Source organism: Schistocerca gregaria, chromosome 3, assembly GCF_023897955.1.
Source record: "Schistocerca gregaria isolate iqSchGreg1 chromosome 3, iqSchGreg1.2, whole genome shotgun sequence".
NCBI classification, from domain to species: Eukaryota; Metazoa; Arthropoda; class Insecta; order Orthoptera; family Acrididae; genus Schistocerca; species Schistocerca gregaria.
Window position 1 is genome coordinate 524,559,094 of NC_064922.1, and position 22,663 is coordinate 524,581,756.

The 22,663-nt window shown below is 40.8% G+C and overlaps 1 protein-coding gene across 3 annotated transcripts in view; it reads right to left on the reverse strand.

Annotated features, from left to right (window-relative positions):
* LOC126353991 (uridine-cytidine kinase-like 1) overlaps positions 1 to 22,663 on the reverse strand; it is a 105,606-nt gene that overhangs the window by 57,713 nt on the left and 25,230 nt on the right. For all 3 annotated transcript variants that reach the window (XM_050003296.1, XM_050003294.1, XM_050003295.1), the window contains exons 4-5: positions 13,436 to 13,542; positions 13,180 to 13,350 (exon numbers count right to left, since the gene is read on the reverse strand). In XM_050003296.1, coding sequence (XP_049859253.1) covers positions 13,180 to 13,350; positions 13,436 to 13,542 — 278 coding nt within the window. The remainder of the gene's footprint in view (positions 1 to 13,179; positions 13,351 to 13,435; positions 13,543 to 22,663) is intronic.

A 22,663-nucleotide genomic window follows, 5' to 3' on the forward strand; every position in this document is an offset into this window, starting at 1 on the left:
AAACAAGCTCAACAAAGAAACTATAAACAACAATAAGATGCAAAGGACATAGCACATTTGTAGGGAAGCAATAATGGCATATTCTAACATAAACAAGAAGAGTAGCAGCAGAAAGTTGTAAAGAAATAGGAATTAGAGGAACTGAATAAGGATAGCCATCAGGAGCTAAAATTTTGCAACAGAAACTGGAGCTAAGGGAATCAGTAAGAATTCATAAGAGACTGCCAAGGAATTGCAGAACTTTAAAACAGCAAATGCAAGAACAAAAACAAAGTTACCAGAGGACGGTGGATAAATGATCGCCTCAAAATGAGCTGCAGCAGTATATCCTGATGGAAAAAACAGAGAATTGGAAAAATCAAGATGATAAACAGGCCCTATCTGTATAAAAAGCTGCTGAAACTGTAGGAAAAAGATGGAGGGCTTTAGAAGATACTAATGGGTCAGATTTCTGAAGTCACAGATATAGCACAGCAGCATCCACAGTTTGCAGCATCACATTGCACAATGTCTGAAAGGACTTGCCATTGGAAAAGTAAGGTCTTACTGAAAACCATGACATTGCACTCTCCATGTCATCAACCAGTTGCACAGTTACAAGGTATGTTCAGAAAGTAAGAGTATTGTGAGCGTAACTGACTGCGATTTTTTGTTTTTAGAGGGCTGGCAAAACTGTGTAGAAGACAGGGTTCCCTGACCACAGCAAGCATAGCAGCAACACGGTAGTACATAAACTCACGTAGCAATCTCCATTGGATGAAAGATTTCAATTACAAACCCCATGAACCATGAGGCAAGTGGTGTTATCCACTTTCCACATGTGGAAGGAATAACACTCAATGAAATTTTTTCACTAATCAAAACTATCAGCAGAATGAGTGTGTGTAAGAGGAGCAGGGAGTTTAGTGAAGACAGAACAAATGTTCATGACTAACAGAGAAGTGGAAGATTTTCCATTTTGACTGCCGACTTGGTGGGGGGAAAAAAACAGGAAACTGTTGATGAAGACCATTGATTGACAGTGCACAACATATCTGTGATTTGTCCAGAACACTTCTGGACTCTCTCATATGAGACACTCACAGAAATACTGGGCTGCTGAAAACTGTACACAATGTAAATCCCAAAACAGTTGACAGCAGTCCAATGAAATCTGTTCTCAACAACATCGACCAGTTTAAAAACAACAGTGACATTCATGATTAATACCAGAAAAAAGAAAGACTACCACTATCCTTCACTCAACCTATCTTTGGCACAGAAAAGGGTAAAATATGCTGTTATAAAAATTTTCAACAAATTACCGAATGAAATAAAATGTCTGACAGACAGCAGTAATAGCTTCAAAAATAAATTGAAAGCGCATCTCCTTGACAACTCCTTCTGTACTACAGATGAATTCTTGAATAGGAATAAATAAATCTATAAATATAGTATATGCATTTTGTGCCATTTAAGGTTGTGTTGTTGTGGTCTTCAGTCCTGAGACTGGTTTGATGCAGCTCTCCATGCTACTCTGTCCTGCGCAAGCTTCTTCAAACCCCCAGAACCCACTGCAACCCACATCCGTCTGAATCTGCTTAGTGTACTCATCTCTTGGTCTCCCTCTACGATTTTTACCCTCTACGCTGCCCTCCAATACTAAATTGGCGATTCCTTGATGCCTCAGAACATGTCCTACCAACCGATACCTTCTTCTGGTCAAGTTGTGCCACAAACTTCTCTCCTCCCCAATCCTATTCAATACTTCCTCATTAGTTATGTGATCTACCCATCTAATCTTCAGCAATCTTCTGTAGCACCACATTTCGAAAGCTTCTATTCTCTTCTTGTCTAAACCATATATCGGCCATGTTTCACTTCCATACATGGCTACACTCCATACAAATATTTTCAGAAAAGGCTTCCTGACACTTAAATCTATAATCAATGTTAGCAAATTTCTCTTCTTCAGAAACACTTTCTTTAACACTGCCAGTCTACATTTCATATCCTCTGTATTTCTATCATCATCAGTTATTTTGCTTCCCAAAAAGCAAAACTTATTTACAACTTTAAGTGTTTTATTTCCTTATCTAATTCCCTCAGCATGACCTGATTTAATTTGACTACATTCCATTATCCTCGTTTTGCTTTTGTTGATGTTCATCTTATATTCTCCTATCAAGACACTATCCATTCCGTTCAACTGCTCTTCCAAGTCCTTTGCTGTCTCTGACAGAATTACAATGTCATCGGCGAGCCTCAAAGTTTTTATTTCTTCTCCATGGATTTTAATACCTACTCCAAATTTTTCTTTTGTTTCCTTTACTGCTTGCTCAATATACAGATAGAATAACATCGGGGAGAGACTACAACCCTGTCTCACTCCCTTCCCAACCACTGCTTCCCTTTCATGTCCCTCGACTCTTATAACTGCCATCTGGTTTCTGTACAAAATGTAAATAGCCTTTCGCTCCCTATATTTTACCCCTGCCACCTTCAGAATTTGAAAATGAGTATTCCAGTCAAAATTGTCAAAAGCTTTCTCTAAGTCTACAAATGCTAGAAACGTATGTTTGCCCTTCCTTAATCTAGCTTCTAAGTTAAGTCGTAGGGTCAGTATTGCCTCACGTGTTCCAACATTTCTACGCAATCCAAACTGATCTTACCCCAGGTCGGCTTCTACTAGTTTTTCCTTTCATCTGTAAATAATTCGTGTTAGTATTTTGCAGCTGTGGCTCATTAAACTGATAGTTCGGTAATTTTCACATCTGTCAACACCTGCTTTCTTTGGGATTGGAATTATTATATTCTTCTTGAAGTATGAGGGTATTTCGCCTGTTTCATACATCTTGCTCACCAGATGGTAGAGTTTTGTCATGACTGGCTCTCCCAAGGCCGTCAGTAGTTCCAATGGAATGTTGTCTACTCCGGGGGCCTTGTTTCGACTCAGGTCTTTCAGTGCTCTGTCAAACTCTACACGCAGTATCGTATCTCCCATTTCGTCTTCATCTACATCTTCTTCCATTTCCATAATATTGTCCTCAAGGCCATCGCCTTTGTATAGACCCTCTATATACTCCTTCCACCTTTCTGCTTTCCCTTCTTTGCTTAGAAACTGGGTTTCCATCTGAGCTCTTTATGTTCATACAAGTGGTTCTCTTATCCCCAAAGGTCTCTTTAATTTTCCTGTAGGCAGTATCTATCTTACCCCTAGTGAGATAAGCCTCTACATCCTTACATTTATCCTCTAGCCATCCCTGCTTAGCCATTTTGCACTTCCTGTCGATCTCATTTTTGAGACGTTTGTATTCCTTTTTGCCTGCTTTATTTACTGCATTTTTATATTTTCTCCTTTCATCAATTAAATTCAATATTTCTTCTATTACCCAAGGATTTCTACTAGCCCTCGTCTTATTACCTATTTGATCCTCTGCTGTCTTCACTATTTCACCCCTCAAAGCTACCCATTCTTCTTCTACTGTATTTCTTTCCCCCATTCCTGTCAATTGCTCCCTTATGCTCTCCCTGAAACTCTGTACAACCTCTGGTTCTTTCAGTTTATCCATGTCCATCTCCTTAAATTCCCACCTTTTTGCAGTTTCTTCAGTTTTAATCTACAGGTCATAACCAATAGATTGTGATCAGAGTCCACATCTGCCCCTGGAAATGTCTTACAATTTAAAACCTGGTTCCTAAATCTCTGTCTTACCATTATATAATCTATCTGAAACCTGTCTGTATCTCCAGGCTTCTTCCATGTATACAGCCTTCTTTTATGAATCTTGAACCAAGTGTTACCTATGATTAAGTTGTGCTCTGTGCAAAATTCTACCAGGTGGCTTCCTCTTTCATTTCTTTGCCCCAGTCCATATTCACCTACTACGTTTCCTTCTCTCCCTTTTCCTACTGCCGGGATTCCAGTCACCCACGACTATTAAATTTTCATCTCCCTTCACTATCTCAATAACTTGTTTTATTTGATCATACATTTCTTCAATTTCTTCATCATCTGCAGAGCTAGTTGGCATATAAACTTGTACTACTGTAGTAGGTGTGGGCTTCGTATCTATCTTGGCCACAATAATGCGTTCACTATGCTGTTTCTAGTAGCTTACCCGCATTCCTATTTTCGTATTAATTCTTATACCTACTCCTGCATTACCTCTATTTGATTTTGTGTTTATAACCCTGTAGTCACCTGACCAGAAGTCTTGTTCCTCCTGCCACCGAACTTCACTAATTCCCACTATATCTAACTTTAAACTATCCATTTCCCTTTTTAAATTTTCTAACCTACCTGCTCGATTAAGGGATCTGACATTCCCTGCTCCCATCCACAGAACACCAGTTTTCTTTCTCCTGATAACGACTTCCTCTTGAGTAGTCCCCGCCCGGAGATCCGAATGGGGGACTATTTTACCTCCGGAATATTTTACCCAAGAGGAAGCCATCATCATTTAATCATACAGTAAAGCTGCATGCCCCCAGGAAAAAATTATGGCTGTAGTTTCCCCTTGCTTTCAGGTGTTCGCAGTACCAGCACAGCAAGGCTGTTTTGGTTATTGTTAGAAGGCCAGATCAAATCAATCATCCAGACTGTTGCCCCTGCAACTACTGAAAAGGCTGCTGCCCCTCTTCAGGAACCACACGTTTGGCTGGCCTCTCAACAGATACCCCTCCGTTGTGGTTGAACCTACGGACGGCTACCTGTATCGCTGAGGCATGCAAGCCTCCCCACCAACGGCAAGGTCCATGGTTCATGGGAGGGGTAATGGGGTAAATAATATAAATATTAATCCTTAACTCTGTATTGTAATATACACATATTAAAAAATCTTGTTTCATATGTGCATTTCTTGTGCACTTGACACATTCCACATAATAATGGCTACCATACCGTGCGATTTATCAATGGAACACATAACCAACTAACACACAAAACCAAGAGTTCCTTGAGTGACTTGAGTTGGAAGTCAACAATTTTCTGAGCCAGAATGTAACTGGAGATTAAACTTAGGTGGCTCATTAGACATCTGAGCGTGGCATCCCACCAATTCCCCCGATGCCAAAAAAATTCCAAACCACAATTTCGGGCAAAAGAATCAAAGCATCAATGTTTTGAGTACTGAAATGACATCACTTTGTTCAAATTTCTTCCTCATGGGGAGTCCATTAATGACCGCAATGTTGTGAGAAAATGGAAAAAAGGAGAATTCAAAACTAAAGGAGGTGAATGCTGAGGAGAGGAGAGGAGTGTGCTTGTTGCACGACAACACCCATCTTTAGCCATTAATATACTCTTGAGCTGATTTGGTTGGAATATTTTGAACCACCCCCATATTCCCCTGACTTGGCATCTTCAGATTATAATCTTCTCACCACCCTGAATGTACACACGAGTGGAATTAAACTTTCAATTGACTAGCACATACTGAAGAGGTTCTGAAATGGCAAATGAGCTGGCAGGAGAGTTCTTTACAGTGAATTAAAAAAATCTTGTGCAATGGCTCATCAACTGCACTGAATGGTGTCGATTATGTGGAAAAATAGTCAACAAGTGCATCAACAACATCCTGTAATTTTTTCAAATGCACTTTTCCTAAAAACATTCTGAACATGCTTCATATAGATTACTTTAATGTGTGCTTGTTTCGAAGCTTCCAAGGCACTCGATAACATTCAGACTGTAGTAATTGTAAAGCAGCTTTACAGTGCCTTCCGGTTATTTGCTGACCTAGAAAATGAAGATTTACTTGTACCTGTGGGAAGATGAGAATGTGTGTGGAGTCAATGCTGCAAAAGAGTAAAATAACTATGAAGACTTTGAAAGTGGTTTTGAACTAACCAATATGAGTGATGTAAATGTAAAATTTAGCTCAATATTCATGTCACAAAAACATGTTCAACACATTTTTAGAATCATTAGGACAATAATGTACACCTGAAAGATCCAGTAACAGAGAAAGTATTTGACGTCACAAATGTCTTAGCTGTCAGAAAATCTGGCAATGGCTTTATCTAGAGATTAGAGACTTACTGACTGCCAGATAAACCAATCTCTTGGTCATGAGTGGTAGAGTTCCACACCAAATGCTGGAGTAAGTAGGTATAGGGAATATAATCATTTCAAATGTGAATGCCTCAATGACAAATAATGGAAAAAGGGGAAGCAAACAAGTTTACTGTTTTGTGTGACCTACCAAACGAAAGCGCTGGCAGGTTGATAGACACACAAACAAACACAAACATACACACAAAATTCAAGCTTTTGCAACCAACGGTTGCTTCATCAGGAAAGAGGGAAGGAGAGGGAAAGACGAAAGGATGTGGGTTTTAAGGGAGAGGGTAAGGAGTCATTCGAATCCCGGGAGTGGAAAGACTTCCCTTAGGGGGAAAAAAGGACAGACACACACACCCACACACACATATACACCAATGTGTGGGTGTGGGTGTGGGTGCGCGCATACCTATCCTTTTTTCCCCCTAAGGTAAGTCTTTCCGCTCCCGGGATTCGAATGACTCCTTACCCTCTCCCTTAAAACCCACATCCTTTCATCTTTCCTTTTCCTTCCCTCTTTCCTGACGAAGCAGCCGCCGGTTGCGAAAGCTCGAAATTCTGTGTGTGTGCGTTTTATTCATTGTGCCTATCTACCGGCGCTTTCCCGCTTGGTAAGTCTTGGAATCTTTGTTTTTAATATACTTTTCCCATGTGGAAGTTTCTTTCTATTTTATTTACATCATCATATACATAATGTGGGGGGGGGGGGTGACCGGTGGGAGGGTGGAGACACTAATGGAAGAGCAGTTGAAAGAAATGAAGGAAATTTTTAATATGACCTACCTCCGAACAGGACATGAAATCTGATGAAACCAGACTTCATAGTCTACATCAGACAATAGCCGTGATTAAATACACAAGGATTTACTTTAGTTTGAAAGTATAGTTCCTCAACAGATGATATGACTAAAAGCAAAGGCAAGATCGAGTTCCAGGAGCATAGTTTAAAGCAAATGTATAATTGAGATGAAATCACATTTTAATGGGCAGGCAGTGAAGTGGAGTAGAACGAGAGAGATGAAGATGTTCAGTTATTATTACAAATGAAGATGATAGGGCAAGAGAAATAGGCATTGGTTTGACAACAAACTCTGAGTAACCTGGAAGATACGTTAACAAGAACAACATAGTCTGCAAGTATGACAGTGGCCTTTCTGAATTTTCGAGAACATTCCATTGTCTTTCCAAAGGATCAGAGAATACTTAAGATATACAAATGTCAAGTGTGGGTGATTAATTGAACTATTTTGTATCAGATAATATTTTCCTTAGACCAAATGTGCTGCAGTTGACTTGAGAATTATGAGTGTCAAACACTTCGGACAGTCCTTCCAACAATGTATTACAAATTGTTAATAGAAGGAATAGCAATGTACATCTCATTCCTGATGCCAGAGCTAATAAACTGAGTCAATTACAAAGTGTGGAAGAAAACAAAAAACAGATGACAAGTAGAGTAAAGGAGGTGAAAAAAAGAACACTAGGAGACGAAGAAGACACCAGAGATAAGTAATAACATAGATACAGGAAAAGAATTAAAAGAAGCACAAATAAATTGGAAGAATGGAGGTCCAGAAGAAAGAAAAGTGAATGAACACAAAGATAAGACGATTGAAGAACAAAATACCTAGTATTATTCAGATCACCTGCACCTAAATGAAGTGAAGCTTGCATACCATGTATCTGGCAAGTCATGGGGCACACACATGGAAAATATTGAGCAACAAGTTACAAGAAATGAGTGAGATAATTTTATATATATATATATATATATATATATATATATATATATATATATATATATATATATATATATTAAATTTGACATACAACACAGTCTACTAGCTCTCTCAACACAAATAAAAATGATGTCAATGTACGAGATGGTTCGTTGGGGAGGGGGGGGGGGGGGGGGGGGGAGACCAAAAAGCGAGGTCATCAGTTCCATAATCTAAGGTGACAGAAACCGAGGGAGGGGGAACACAAACAGTGCAGTCCAGTCAAGAGGAAGGGAAAGTAGGAAAACAAAGAGGTAAAAGGAATGTCGGGGCACCAGGAGGAGGAAAGAAAAATTAGGGATGGAGGGTGCCCCAGAAACACTAGGCATTGGGAAACCAGCACAGCCACTGGCCCATCCCAATCACCAAGCAAAAATCTATGATCGCAACACAATGGGGACAACAGGAGAGGAAGGAGACAAGAAAAGGTGAAACAAAACTGCACAAAAGACCAGACAAAACACTAAATGAGGGACTCCAATTCAAGGGCTTAAATCTTCTTCTACAAAGAAAACCGAGAACAGAAGTAACCATGTAGTGGCCGTCCACTAACACCAGGGACAAGGAAGGTGGGAGGGCAAATTTAGTGTGAAGAGTCAGAAGGTAGGGGCAGTCCAGCAAAACATGGAGCAGCCCCTCCCCCCCCCCCCCCCCCCTCCCTGCAAACTACAAATGGTCAATATGAAGATGGCAGATTCCCACTTGGAGAGGCAGAGGAAAGACCACCACCTGGTGGGAGTCTCCTGGATTTATGAAGTCTATCAGACATGGGGTTAGACTCCCAAGAGGTGGCCCATGATTGAACAAAAAGGGATCTGATGTAAAGCTGCCAACCTGTTGTCATAATTCTTAGTGACGGAAAATAAGTTAACAATTCAGTTTGATTGTGCAGTAATACATCTCCAGTAAAACATACTATGTAGTGAGAGCATTATTCCGTATCAGTTGCGAGAGGGAAAAGTGCTTTGCCCGGAGTCAGTCACTCCAGACGTATTCAGCACAGGGCAAGCGAGGCAGCGCGGAACAGACAGTTAGCGCAGGTAGCAACATTACCAGGTAGCAACATTACACCGTAGACCACACCTTGTGTCAAGCAGATGTTATGTCTCCAGCAGTCAAAGAGTTAAAATCACCATGTTCCAAGTAGTTGTACGTAGTTCCTTAAGGTGCATTAAATGGCATATTTTGTCATAGCAGCAGGAATATGAAGTGTGACATGATATTTTTAAAATGTCCCACTTTCAACCTTCTCCATGATGTAAGATTTGTTGGAATACCCTCTGCAGGGGATATTATAACAATATGTGCAGATGGGGTGGCAGCTTGAATCTATCACTTCTAACTGCACAAGTCTGTCTGCAGTATGGGGTTACTTGTCCCTTGGCATCATGTTTTGAAGGTGTTTTAAAAGAAAATGAGAAAAAAGGAAAGGTCTTTGTTACAATGGATGCCAAGAAAAATTACTGCCAAGCTGGCTTATTTAAAAAAAATTTTTTTCTTGCTTTTGCTCAAGCTATGTTTAAGATGATATGTCAACCCAATAAGTATAGGAGATTATGTTGATATTTAGAAAATTTAAAGTTCAATTATGTACATCACACAAGTAAAAGGCAATTAACACACTTTCAGCACCCATACATGCACAAGGAGATGAAGTTCTGTGAAGATTGCTGGAGCACAGCTGTGTCCATCTCAGCAAACATCGTGAAAAGGGGACTTTCACAAATCTTTATTTAATAAGCTGCTGATATATACAAGAGGTTTACAGATCACATACAGGAAATGGAAAACTGAAGCCATACCAAAAACTGTCACAGTTCCATTCTGAATTATGCATGCTGCTCTAGTTGCTGGATTTTCCCTCCTCACCCCTACCACTCCCCACACTTCTACATGCTTCCTTAAACCTAAACACCCAGGATGCCTCATTGTGGCCAGTTGCTGTTCTTCCACTGAGACAATCTCTGCTCTCGTTGACAAACATCTTCATCGTGTTACCCACAACATACCCTCCTAAACAAGAGACACTAACCATTTCCTCCACATTTTTCTGTTTCTTTACCAGATAATCACTCCATCATCACTGTTTAGGCCACTTCCTCTACATTAACATCCTCAACGCTCATGGTGTTGCCGCTATTTAACACTATGCTACCTGACCAACTGCCTCCAAACCTAAGACATCCTTCCCGGTCACCGTGACCAATAAAATCCTCATCCCAATTAAGATAATGACACCGTATCCACATTCCTCCAGAACAACAACTTTTTCTCCATTTGCTTTATATGTCCTTGTCCAAACAAGCCAACTCCTCGATGATGACCTCTAAAAGATGGCTAGATCAGTTCCTCCATGCATATGAAACCTACCAACCACAACCAATATCTCCACTTTGACAGCTACCATCCACTCCATACTATCAAGTCCTTTCCATACAGCCTTGACATCTGCAGTCACTGTATCTGTTGTGACAAACAGTCCCTATCCAATTATAAGGTCTCACAGAGGCCTTCACAGAACAAAATTGTCCTCTCAGACTCATACATTAACACTTACCACCTCCCACATATCCACTGTCAGGCCACAAACGAGCACTCCTCTCATAACTCAGTAGCAATAATGACTGGAGCAACTGAACCACATTTTTTGCCAGAGTTTCAACTACCTCTCGTTGTGTCCTGAAATGAGGAATACCCTGCCCACTATCCTTACAACACACCTCCCACAGTGGTATTGTGCTGTCCACCAAACCAAGGCAACGTCTTCATCCATCCCTACTGTAACCTGTGCTCAACCTCTTGCCTCATTTCTCATATCCCTGCAAGCATGAACTGTTCCGTACAGCCTCTTACAACTATCTATTGTTGTCTAATCACAGGCATCTCCTATCCCATCAAGGGCAGGGCTACCTGTGAAGGCAACCATGTGAGGTACAAACTAAGTCACAACCACTGTGCTGCTTAAAGTGAATATGACAACTAACAGGCTGTCTCTCTTCTTGACTGGCCACTGACGCACTTCAATGACTACTTCACAGCTTACACCATCTGGATCCTTCCAACCAACACTAGCTTCTTTGAACTGCTGCAATATATCCCACTTTGACTGCAGACTTACATATCCCACTTTCGCATAACCCGTCCATCTGCCTATCTCCTTCCCTCCCCCATTAAAGGGCTACACAATATCCTCCATTATGCCAATACACAGTAGTCCTTATCTTTTCTACTCCTATCTTTTTCCATTCCCCAAACCTCCCAACTGACTGCACCTAGCAGCTCTACAGCCCCAGCCTGCCCCCAACACGTCTGCATGCTCCCAAAAGCACACTAAGTCCTCCATACTCCCAAAAACACACTATGCCTTCCTGTGCCCCTACCCTGCTATCCCCACTCCCCACCCCCAGGCTACTACTGACCCCCACCAATCATACCAGATTGCTGTTCCTGTCAGGCTCAGCTGTAGTCTGCAGTCTGGCCACAGTAGTCAGAGATGGTCATATGTGTATCAGTTATGTTTGTGAGAATGTCTGTTTATTTCCAAAGAAGGCAATTTGGTCAAAATGCTTAAATTATAGCAGTCTTTTCGTTGTGCACTCTGCAATTCAGCATCTCCTCTTTTTGGTGAGTAGTAATCTGTACTTTTCATATTATTTTTGATGTGCAATTTCATCCCCTCTGTAAAATCTTTGTATGCAGCTTAAGGTAGGGTTTCCTGGATATGCTAAAATGGCAAAAGAATTTAAATGTTTATTTGATATTCTTCTAATCTTACAGTATTGGACATCTGCACCTTTCCTAATCAATGACTTTGAAGTGCTTCTAAAACTGTAAATGATTTCCAATCTTGAATTGAAAAGATTCAACTACAAACCAAAAATTTTCTTCAGACACAAAACGTGGAGCTCCTCCAGCACTGTCAGAGTAATACATAATGCAGGTGAGTATTTATTCATGATTAATTCCTGGTCCTTAATCTCAGATAAGAGCTTTCATCAAGGCCAAAAATTACTACAAACCTTTGCATAAATCCAATGCCCACCATGTACTATAATTTAAATTCAACTGAAAATGAAAATCAGTGACTTCTTTTCATATTCTTTACATACATCAAACTTCTACATATACCTACTAGTCTGCTGCATCAACATGTTCACACATTTGTGAAACGTTTGACCTTTAATCCACTTATCCTTTCACGAGTTCTTCAACAAGTGTTTCAGATACAGATTTCAAAGTCAGATCATGGAAAACATCTTTCAAACTGGAGCATCCTACAGTACAGATTATATTTGTGAACTTAAAAAGAAAATGTATTGGGTGCAGTTCCATTGGACATTCTTGTAATTTTCTGCCACTTTGCTTGTCACCTTAATACGAGAAGTTAGCACTTTAGCATCATTATCGCTATTACTGGCATCCCAAAGACATTTCACAAACATAACTGGTCTTGTGTCAATAGCATCATGTTAACTGTGTCCATAAATACTAAGTGCTTATAGGGGAATAAACCAATTCTATGTACTCTTCTCACACATTTATCTAGTGGTGTGTAAAATAAGGGATAGGCAACCACTCACCTGTAACAGATTAATTTATGAAGCACAGAAACACTCAACAGAAGAATAGCTTCCACATACACTTTTTAACACTTTCTAACATGAAAAGACACACACACACACACACACACACACACACACACACACACACACACACCATAAAGACTGATTACTGATATCAGTTATTGAAAGCTGCTACCCAAGTTGACAGAGGTGAGGAGGAAACAGAAGGATGCAAGGAGGGGGGTAGTGAGTAAGAATGAGGTCTTATGCCAGGTGACTCAGCAGCTGCACAATATGATGGAAGAAGTACAGAGGGGAGCCAAAAAGAGATGTATGAAGATGGGTGGGGGAGGGGGAAGGAGAATAAGAGGGGGGAGGGAAGAGAGAAAAGTGAATATGAGGAAAGAGAATGGAAGAAGAGGGGGGAGAATGCCCACAAAGGGGGGAGGAGTGGGCGAAAGGGGGGTGCTGGAAGAAGGCAGAGCATGATACAGATGAAGGAATGGTGTGGAAAGAAGAGAGAAGGTACAGTGAGGCAGTGGGGACAAGTTAGGATAGGAGGAGTGCGAGAGCACAAGATGTGCTTCAAGAGTTCCCATCTGATGATTCAAAGAAACTTGTGCTGGAAGGTAGTATCCAAACAGACTGCGCAGTGAAGCAGCTGTTGAAGTAATTTGAGTTTTTATAGAATACGAGCTAGTGCTCTGAAAGCTAATGTGACCATGGTTTTCTGTTACATATTTCTGAGCTCCACTGTCATACAAAGAGATAGTGTTATTCATTTCAGTTTACTCACCGTTCTATTCTCTCTCGAATGTGTTACGAAATTATAAATAGGAACTTCCACCTTCTTTCCCACTTTTAATCGTTGCAGTGTGTTTATCAATAGCTCAAAGTCAAACGCATCAGGATGGTCAAAATTATATTCATTTCTGGCTGCTTGTTCATGCTGTTTCTCATTTAAAACCTATTAAACATAAAACAAGTTAATTTAAAAGTTTAAGAATTTTTCATTTTTAATGCACAAATAAATTTCAACTGACAATACTTACTTTATAAAAAGAATCCATGCTAAGTAGTGTGACCCAAGGAATATCTAATGACTCTATAATTTTTGTTGCCACAGTTGTTTTTCCTGAAGCAGTCCCACCACAAATACCTGAAAATAATTAGAAGCTTTTAATCAGTCATGCAGAAAATATAATGTAAAAGTGACAAAAATAAAAAAACTGAAAAGCTTCTGAAGTGAAATGGAAGTGCACCTCTTAGCCTACGACCAAATGAGTAGAAATGTGGAAATTCTTAGAACGGGTAGAAAGTAGCTCTAACATTTGATTTATGTAAAAATTATGGAAGGAACTGTTTCAAATTTATAAGTAATATGAGTAAAAACTATACTATCACAGAAAAATACACTGTAGATGCCTTAAATGGGAAGGGTGAGATGCATCCAGAAATTCACTATTACTATTTTAGTCTGATTCACTGAAACACTCATGTTTTCTTTCATCTTTTATGGTTACGAAAGATGGCCAGAGACAAGCAGTGCATTGCTTCATTTAAGCTTTGGTGGTGGTGCAGAAAGCTGCACACAAACTGGACCGAAAGAAGAACAAATGTCTCCATTATTGAGCAACTCAATATCGCTACGTGTCTTTCTTTTCTTTGTGCCAGCCAAAAAATTATCCAATTCTTTGGCCGTATTACGAGAAGAGATGGAGAAAATCTAGAGAAAATAATCATGGAAGGGAAGATCGAGCACAAGAGGCTGAGGCGAAGAGTAACAAGCAAGCAGTTGGATGTATCAAATCAAGAAGATCTCCAGTCTACCTCTTCAGGAGGCCCTATGAGAAGCTGGTAACCATTTGGGATGGAGACACTTGATTCAGGGGGTCACGACACTCAGCACTGAGCACAATGACTTGTTATGAGTGAGGTAAGAAAAAAAAATTGTTTCTATAACACACGTTCTGGTCCGCATCCTGCATTAACAATAAATTATCACTATGTTGATTAATACTATTTGTTCCAAACTGTGCCACTGCCAGCTAAAGTTAACCTTTTAAGTTACACAGAATACCAATACTTTAAAAAAGGTTATTCTTCCTGAATTGTCTTAAATAACTGCTGTTTATCTCCTAGTGGTAGATTAATATTTGTTTGATTAAACTTTTCATACCAAACAGTTACCTACATCTGTAAATACAGTGTCCTGTTTACAAGATACGGGGTGATTATAATTAAAGTTAAACTTTCAAACCACTGTAGAAATAATACCACTGGTCAGAATGATGTCAAATTGCAACGGAATATTATTGGAGACGGGGGAAAACATATGACAGAAGAAAAATAAATAGTTACAAAATGTTGTAATAGAGGGTGCTGTAAGTATCCTAATTTAATAGTGGTTGACTACAAATGACAAATGAATCATACAACAATGGCTAAGGTGTACGTTTGAAATTAAACTGTACTACTCAGTGTGCATGGGTGTACAGGTGTGAGGCTGCTAGTTACATAAGCTCATCCACCAAGGCAAGGTAATATCACATCGGATGGGAAAAATTGTCCTAGGAGGTCCAAAGCACATAAAAAGCATCAATCAAATTCAAACTGGATTATTAATTTCTGCGTGACTGATGCAAAACATGTTGCAGAAAATGGCGGACAGCATACTGAACAAGTTGCCAAGTCAAGAAAAAGCATGTCCCACAACTGATCAAACTGTTTCCAGGGTGACGTTCAGAATGTGTTGCACAATGTGTGCTTTCAATGCAGCTAAGTTTGCAACCAGATCACTGCCAAAACATCTTTCAGATAGCCTTACAGCCAGCAGCCACACGGATTAAGATCAGATGATTGGGACAGCCAGGCTGTAGCAAAATGGCAGCTGATAATTCTAGTAATTCCGACCACCACTCATCTCCTCCTGCATTGCTGTGGCCACTGCTCCCACTGACGTCAAATCAATTAGTTTCCTCCCTTTACCAGGTTGCACACCAAAAGAACCCATCTTTTCGAATTTCCGCATCATTTTCTCCAGACCCATCAGACCAACACCTTATTTCAAACCCTTCAGTGTCCAGAATTTCTGCAGAGCGACATGTGCACAGTCATCATTCTTGTAATACAGCTTTACAAGCACAGCGTGATCCCGCATTGAGACAGTCGCGGTAAATGCCGCAGACGTGAAAGGAGGAAAGGCTGTGTACCCAGCATATTTATACCAACTTCAATGGATCGTGCACATGATAGGTGTTTTCATTTACGTATTCTGATCAATTATCAATTTTCACAGTATTTTTTTCCTTCTGCCGTACGTTTTTCCCTTCTCCAATAATATTCCATTGCAATTTGACGTAATTCTGAACAGTGGTGTTATTTCTACAGTGCTTTGAAAGTTGACTATAATCACCCTGTATTACCAACAGTCAACCTCTACAATGAACATTTCAGCTTTTCATGTGGCTTACAGAAACTATACAGTTTTGAATATAAATAAAATTATTTGCAGAAGCAGTGGCTACAGAGCTGTTTTTGATTTTTTTTATAACTGATAGGTATTACCAATGTCCTGCTTTACTTAAGACAAAAACTTGTTTAATTCTTTCGCATCAGAGTACAAAACTCCACTATGAATCCTAGAAAAGGAGAAAGGCCAAGTCATCATGAAACCCAGTACCAAGCATAGCCCAGTGACAGGACATACAGCCTCTAGCACAGACTTTGAAGGAGACGATCAGGTACCTATAGTTGGATTAACAGGAAACAGTCTGGCTAGCAACTCTGAGTGTGGTATTTAAGGTGACCTGAAGGAAATAGGAGCAGGAGCAGCAGCAGCAGCAGCAGCAGCAGCAGCACACACCCGGGTTGGGTTTGCGAAGGTCTAGCAGCACCATCATTAGCCAAGGATTAACATAGCTGTCAACTGTGTAAAGAGTTGAGTGGATTACTGTGGCTAAAGAAGTTCCACATCTGTGGAACAAAGAGATGGGGATACACAAATGTGGCCTAGAACTGAATCGGAGAGAGAAGGACAGAACAGCTTGCACAAAGTGGAAACAGGGCCACAAGCACACAAGGCAACATCTCTACGATTACTGGAGTCAAAGGGGCACATTTTTAGATTAGAGAAAGGTTACAGACAGATAGCCTTCAAAGAAACTGAAACAGAAGAGGCACATAAAAGTTTTGAGAGAAGTAAAATTAATTTATTTAATAAGAACAATGTTCTTATTGGGTGAGGGGGAAGAGAGTTGGAGAACAAGGTAGATGAGCAGCTTTTATGTCTAAAATATGTTGAAAATTCTGAAGTGAAAAATATTCTGTGCCCCTCAGAATATGTGACCACAGGGATAGAGAAGTTAAATATCAAGTATTATAGACTAGCATCATTTTCTTGTACAGTTAATGTGAAAAGACAAGGAGTTGCAACATATGTAAAAGTTGTGCAGAAGGTCAAAATTATTGAAAGAAGCTGTTTTTGTGTAGATCAGTTTCTAGAGGCACGTACTTCTGAGTTACAGCAGAATTACCTCTATTTTATTTTTAACAGTCATCAGATAATCACTAGGCAACTTTCAGCTATTTATGAGAAATCCTGATGCATTATTTAACTACCTGTCAGACAAGAAGAAACATTTAGTTTGTGAAGATTTTGATGTAGATTCTTACAAAATTCTGACAGAAAAATGAAGCAAAATAATTATTTGGCTGTTTCAATCAGTTTTCAGATTCCTACAACTCGCACACAGTAAGATGGCAGGACCATGACTGGTAACATTGTACCTAATTGTTAATAAACTATCTGATCATGATGCACAATTAATAGAAATAAACAAAGTACACCTTACATCTCTGAAGCATGTTCATAAAAGCAGGGAGCCTTATTAATGAAGGTGAGGTAAAATGTTATAACAGTAAGTTAAAAGAGGTAGTATAGGATGAGGCATGTATAGAAAGATAGATGTTAATGTCTAAGTCAACATATTCCATAGTAATTTGTGTCAATATTTGAAAATAACTTTCCTAAAATTTATCTAGAAAGTCCACAATGAAAAAAGTAACCAAGGAAGCCATGGACAACTATAGGAATTAAAATGGACAACTACAGGAATTAAAATATCATGACAAGAAAGGAGAAATTTATATATAGACCAGAATATGTCAAGATCCTTTGTTAATTTTATTCTGGAAAAATACTGTAATTTTTTTAGGAAAAATCATTAAAATGTCCAGCAATATGCATGTTACAACAGAAATTTATAATGCAGGTGATAAGATTAAAATTATATGGGACATTATGGAAGGGCAGACAGCACAACAAGATACAAAAATTACACCAATGTCAATGTTGTGACTGATAATTCAGCTTGGGGCACTCATACACTTGGGGTTACACGAAGACTTCTTAGGGAGTACATAAAAATTAAAATAAACGTAAAGCCAGTGTACTATGTTTCCTGAATGATCACAAATGAAATATTTCAGCCAGAGAGATCTGAATTGCTCTTTACCCAAGAATTCATTTTCCTCACTTTAGCTGTCTACTCACCAATGATATCTTACAGCTGTACTCACTAATCATTTGTGCTGTTTGTTTCAAATGCCAACAATAACAGTGTATGCAAATGTACATTACCTACTACCTTATGATCTTTCAAGTCTCACATCTCACTCTTTATATCTGTGAACTGATTTTCTGATTATCATGGTTTAATTTCTTTTTATTGTTGATGTAGTGGACTACATATTTTAACTTTTGTTGTAAGATAGGTAAATTCATTACAAGAGGAAAATGTAAAATCAATTAAACAATTGATAGTGGAGTTATTTTTAAACCACCACTGGTGAAAATTTTACCAATGCTTGTTCCACCACAAGTATCATGCTCACAGCAAATAACATCAACAGAAAAATATTTTTGTCTCAATGTTTTTCATGCATATGGCTTGCCACTTGATTTAGTAACCATGATTTCCCTTGTGGTCCCTTTAGATAATCTTGACAGCAGGGGTTTAGAGACATCAACGTATCTACAAAAACTGGCCACTTTTGACATATCTGCTTCACTACTGTCTTAATGTTAAAGCTACAAAATTGTTGAATGAATGTAAATAGACTAAGAACCCCCGAGATGTGATCATCAGAAATGTAAATTTGGTGGTATCAGTGGCAGGTTTTCTATTTTTGCACAATTTCTTTTACCTTCATCGCAAATCACACGTTTTGTAGACACATTGTTATGACTAAAAATCCAACAAAGTGTGTGAGGAGTTTTCACCTCTTTTTGACCCTGGGCTCAATTCTGCAACCAAATACATGGCACATATTGAATTAAATCCATCAGCCACTCCACTTTTTTGCATTACTCTTCATCCTGGGGAACAAAAATGGAAGGAGGAAATGTTTTTTCAAAAATTCATCTGGCAGAGGCTTATCTACTGCTACCATTGGATGAGAATTTCCCATAAGTTCACAGTAATCACTTCTGCATTTGACCTCTGTTGCTGCAGCCACCACCCTTTATGTGTTTATGGAAGAGGGAACCATGTACCACTACTACTAGTCATTTCCATTCCTTTTCCATTCACAAATGGAGAGAGGGACAGGACGACTGTCTACATGCCTCCAAGCGAGTCCAATTTATATTTTCTTGTCTTTGCAGTCCTTACACAAAATGTACGTTGGTGGCAGTAGAATTTTTCTTGCAGTCAACTGCAAATGCTCATTCTCTAAATTTTCTCAATCACCACCATCCCTCCAGGTTTTCCCTACTTGACTTCACAAAGCATCTCCATAACAACAGTGTTTTAACTGAATCTACCAGTAACACAAGTAGCATCACACTTCTCAATTGCTTTGATGTCTTCCTTCAATCCAGCCTGATAGGGATCACAAACATACTGGCAGCACACAAGAATGGGTCACACTAGTGTTCTACACACTGTCTTCTTTATAGATGAGCTATATTTTCCTAAAACTCTCCCAATAAACCTGTCAACCGTTAGTCTTCCCTACTACCATCCTTACGTGCTCATTCCATTTCAAATCTTTTGCAATGTTACCCCTAGATATTCAATAATCATGGCTGTCCTGCTGCACACCACTCAAACGGTATTCCAGCATTACAGGATTGCTTTTCCTACTCATCTGCATTAACTTACATTTTTCTACATTTAGAGTAACATGTCATTCATCGCATCAAACAAAAACTCCATCCAAGTCGTCCCCGCGACCAGCTGCTTTTGGACACTTCAGCCATTGGCGAGCGTCATCTTTCCCACAAGCAGAAAGTGAGAAGGGAGTGACCCAAGGAACCCCTTCCTAGAGAGAGGAGCCAAAGACAACTTATGCTTCTCTGGCTGAGAAGTGGGGACTGGTGTCCCCGATGGTTGGCATGGGCAGTGCTCCCGAGGTAGGTGGTGCGGGAGAAACAGGGAGGCAAGTGCCCCCATAATCAAGGGGGCAGGTGTAGCCTTCCGGCTATTAGAGCTGACTAGAATTCGTGGAACTGAGGGGGGCTACAACTGTTCTCATAGCGATGGCGTAGGAGGAAGTCATAGCCACAGGGTGTAGACGCTCAAATTTCCTCTAAGCCTCAGTGTAGGTCAGTCAGTTCAGGGTCTTATATTCCACGATGTTCCTTTCTTGCTACAAAATCCTGCGGTCTGGTGAGCAAGGGGAATGATGCTCTCACACAGATGGGAGGCGGAGCACATGGAGTATCGGGATGGAATGGGCGTCCACAATCTCAACATGTGATGCTCGAAGTGCAGTGAGAAGACATATGGCCGAACTTCCAGCACAAAGCACCACATTGGTTGAGGGATATATGGCTTAACACCACAGCAGTAGACCATCACCTTGATCTTCTGGGGTAATGTGTCACCCTTGACGGCCAAGATGAAGGCACTGGTGGCAACCTGATTATCCCTCGGACCCCTACTGACGTGTCTGACGCAATGAACACCTCGGCGCTCTAAGTTGACGCACAGCTTGCCGTCGGACTGCAAAAGATCCCTGTGGAAAGCTCTTATTCAGCATGATGGTAACGGATACATCCCCAGCCTGTCAGAAGCTAGTAATGCCAGTGACTGGGCAGAGAATGCCGTTTTTATCAAGTCTGACCCTGACTGCATTTTGAACAAGCCCTTCACCTCCCCAAACTTGTCCTCTAAATGCTCAAGAAAAAACTGAGGCTTCATTGAAACAAAGGAGCACCCACTAGCTCTCATACATATGAGGTACCGGCACAAAAAGGTTTGCTGCCATCCTTATACTGGCGTTCCTCCCATGGTGTGCCAGGAAGGGGAATGATTTAGTGTCCTACTTCCTTGCGTTGTACTGCGACTTTGAACACTTAGAGACTGCTAGTGTGATCACCAGCAAGTGATGATGTGGTATGCTTCATCGTGCGTCATCCGCCCTGATGCCACCCACTCCGACCAGGGGCCTTCCCCATGGGCACCACCCAGCCACAGCAAAGGCCACCTGGCATAATGGCCATTGCCGAGAGTACCGATGCCCCAGGGCAACAAGCATCTACTCCTTGACATACGTGGGGAGTTAATGGCACAGGCATCTTCAGAGCGATCCCTGTGTGTTCAGGCAGCTACAACCAACAGGGTACGTGGCAGCCCCACCACAACAGACTGGCTAACATACTGGACATCAGGTGTAACCAAGCAAACAGGTCCATTATCATTGTCAACACAGAAAACATTAATGCACAATGGACAGATGAAAACGTAGCCAGGGGGGGTGACCTTGCCCAGCAGCTGGAGAGTGAGCCAAAGTGCAGATCCTCATCAAGGAAGGATGCAAGAGGTCTCAGCACATAATGAACACAATGCACCATGTAAGGCACCCTTTCCCAATTGGCTCGATCTTCAGGAGAATTGAGAAAAACTGAGGCCAAACCCGATAGGCGACCATCACATACAGGCCGAAACAAGTGAGACTCCTTTTGGTCACCTCCTAGGACAGGCAGGAATACCTTGGGCCTATTCTGACCCCCGGTCCCACAGGGGGATCAGAGATTGTGGTTCGTAGTTTTTATTCATATGAAACTGAGAACTTTCTCTGAGAATGTGCTTTAGAACTTTCTCTGAGAATGTGCTTTTGCTCTTGCTCTCCAGAGTAGACAACCCATGGTCAGGAAAAAATTCAAGGGGTGTCACCGCGGAAGCTTCCGAGTGCCAGCCTGTGAAGACTCACTGCCAGAGGGCACAGGGGGAGGAGGATCCTGCTCCATGAGGCCCACAGAAGCATCAGATTTTTGTGCTGTTGGTCTGCGGACTCCTACAAAAAAAAAAAAAAAAAAAAAAAAAAAAAAAAAAAAAAAAAACGGTTGGTGGCGTACATCAGCAAGATAGAGGCTGGCCAGGCGAAGGTGTCACGTGGCGACGCTGCTAAAGAGGATCTTTGGGTCAGCAAAGGAGAAGACTGTTTGCCTTTGTTTGACTTCCTCAAGCCTTTCTGGTTAGCAGAGGAAGACTCGGGTGTTGATTGGCTGGTGGGACGTAGGAAGTCTTCATGAGAGTACTACTCCCATCCTTTCTGGCCTGCCAGTTGTGTGGCTGGTGACTTCACCCCTTGAGACAAAAGTTTTATGGCTTGTTGCACAGCTGGACAAAGGGATAGTGATGCTACCTTGACACTGGGCAGTTTCATAATCTCAGAGCTTAATTTGAGGTCACATGTCTGTGTTGCCATGTCCTTTGTGGAGTGAGATGTAGCAAGAACAGCACTGTAAGTGCCAGATGGTAGAACGCAGGGTTTGCGACTAGCCAAGAACTTGTGAGTGACCAAATCTCCTGGACATCCCGCACATCAAGATACACTGGACGATCTCGAGGAGGCAACATGATCACCATTGCAGTTGACACAGCACGGAGGAGGAGGCAGACAATTGCCCTCGGGTGCATCCCTACCACAGGTTACACATTTTGCCGTGTTTCAACAAGACATTCGAGTTTGGTTGAAATTATGACATGGGTAGCAGTGCACCAGGGTCAGAATGTACAGTCAGACATAGCCTGCTTTGATCTTTGACAGAAGCACCACTCTATCAATAGTGAGAAAAAGAGTGGTGTGTGGGCACTAAGGAGGAATCTACATTTTCCATCACTCGATGGATGGCACCGACACCCTGATCAGAGAGGTATGTTTGGATTTTGGCCTCAGTTAGACCGCCAAGCAGCCTAGTGTAAATACCATCACGAGAAGAATTCAAAGTTCTATGGGCCTTGACACAAACAGGATAGCCATGGAGAAAC